This window comes from Microtus ochrogaster, chromosome 16 (genome assembly GCF_000317375.1).
Source record: "Microtus ochrogaster isolate Prairie Vole_2 chromosome 16, MicOch1.0, whole genome shotgun sequence".
Taxonomy (NCBI): Eukaryota; Metazoa; Chordata; class Mammalia; order Rodentia; family Cricetidae; genus Microtus; species Microtus ochrogaster.
The window spans coordinates 60475565-60477235 of record NC_022018.1 but is presented as its reverse complement, the minus strand read 5'-3'; the positions used below and the strand labels follow the sequence as shown (position 1 = coordinate 60477235).

At 43.5% G+C, this 1671-nt stretch overlaps 1 protein-coding gene across 1 annotated transcript in view; it reads left to right on the top strand.

Annotated features, from left to right (window-relative positions):
* C16H9orf153 (chromosome 16 C9orf153 homolog) overlaps positions 1-672 on the top strand; it is a 3292-nt gene extending 2620 nt beyond the window's left edge. The window contains exon 2 of the mRNA XM_013349160.1: positions 367-672. Coding sequence (XP_013204614.1) covers positions 367-608 — 242 coding nt within the window. The 3' untranslated portion in view covers positions 609-672. The remainder of the gene's footprint in view (positions 1-366) is intronic.
* Positions 673-1671: the final 999 nt, after the last annotated feature.

Below are 1671 nucleotides of genomic sequence, written 5' to 3'. Positions count from 1 at the left end.
TGTGTCTGTGTGTGATGTGTCTGTGTATTCCCTAGACCTTTCCAGTGCATGTGTGTGTGTGTCTGTGTGTGGTGTGTCTGTGTGTGTGTCTGTGTGTGTGTGTCTATGTGTGGTGTGTCTGTGTATTCCCTAGACCTTTCCAGGTTGCTTTATCAAAGAGGATCACTGGCAGGAAGAACTTTGTTTCTGTTTCTCACTGGTTTCCCTTAGGGTACCAGAGAGCACATGAGGAACCAAATACTGTATGTACAACAGGAGGCACTGAGTTCCGGGTGATGTGGGATGTCCCTGTATATGTGTGTTGCTTATTAGGGACTAATTCCGTCTGTGGAGGGTGCTGATGTGTCATTCTTTGTTTCTTTCTAGGCAAGCAGTTCCTGGACCTAGTGGACCTGGAGTGGCGGTATTTCAACGGACTTGCAAAGTGGGGGCACATTCCCAGGAAGTTCTCATTCATGGACATAAAATACAACACTGAGAAGAGATTTGTTGAGAGCCAAGGCATGCCTGGTCCAGTTTTTCCTCCTCTAGTTCGGAAGACTTTGGTGATTTATCCTCAGCTTGACCATCATGAAGAGGGACATTATTCTCTTAAGTGGAATGTATAGAACACTGTCAGTAGATCCGGACATGGATTGTCGCGTTTGAGAACATTAAATTTATACAGGAGACAGAAATGCAGCGGATCAATTTTTCTATACACCATCTGTACAAAGCCTAAATCCAAATACTCACATGGAGGAGAATGCACACCTGATCTGCTAACGTTAGCCCTGGTTCATGATTATGACACTCGTCTGAGTCAGGAATGGAGATTCGAGAATAAGTCTCCAGCAAGAGCCAATCTTTACCAAGTTTACCTGACAGCACAAGTCTCCACGCTGAACCCTGGATCCCACTCCTCCCACAGGTAAGTGCATGGTGATTCCATCCCATAAAAGAGTTGAACAACACAAGAACAGAAGAGTTAAAAATGGGTACAGAGATCAACGGGAGGAGGACCCAAAATAAAGTCTATAACTCAGAGGTAGGGAGGAAGGAGCACCCATAAAACAAGAACAGGGTGATCTGAAAAAGGAACAAGCTGGAAATCTTGGAAGTGAAAAATAAACCATTGAAATAGTGACACAAACTCCCACGCCACCCCCCAAACCCAGGTACGTCTGAAGAGACAGGCTAGTAGTTTGGAAAGCGGTACTGAGAAGCTTCTAGCTATACATCAAAAGGGATGCTATGGAAGATCCTCTACAGCAATCAGATAAGGCAGAACACAGCAAGAGCCGAAAAGAGGTGAGTTTAACTCAGCATCAAGCATGTCATTTAAGCTATAAAGAGAAGATCTGGAGAGGAGACTTGGTGGGCGGGCACTTGTCCGGTACGGATGAGACGCAAGGATTAATCCCTAGCAACAAAAAGGCAAAAACAATAGAACAACACAATTATTCAGAAATGAAGAAACACACAAGATTTCATATAGAAAACCTTTGTTACATCACTAACAAAAAATTAGGAATAAATACCACCCCGGCAACAGGGCAGCAAAACTGCAGCACACTAAACAGTGGAGGGAACAGAATCTTATAAAGAATGAATTTCACTAAAATAAGTAAATTACGGTGGAATTTAATTAGCATTAAACATTGGAGGGCAAAGGTCACCTACTGCAAAGTC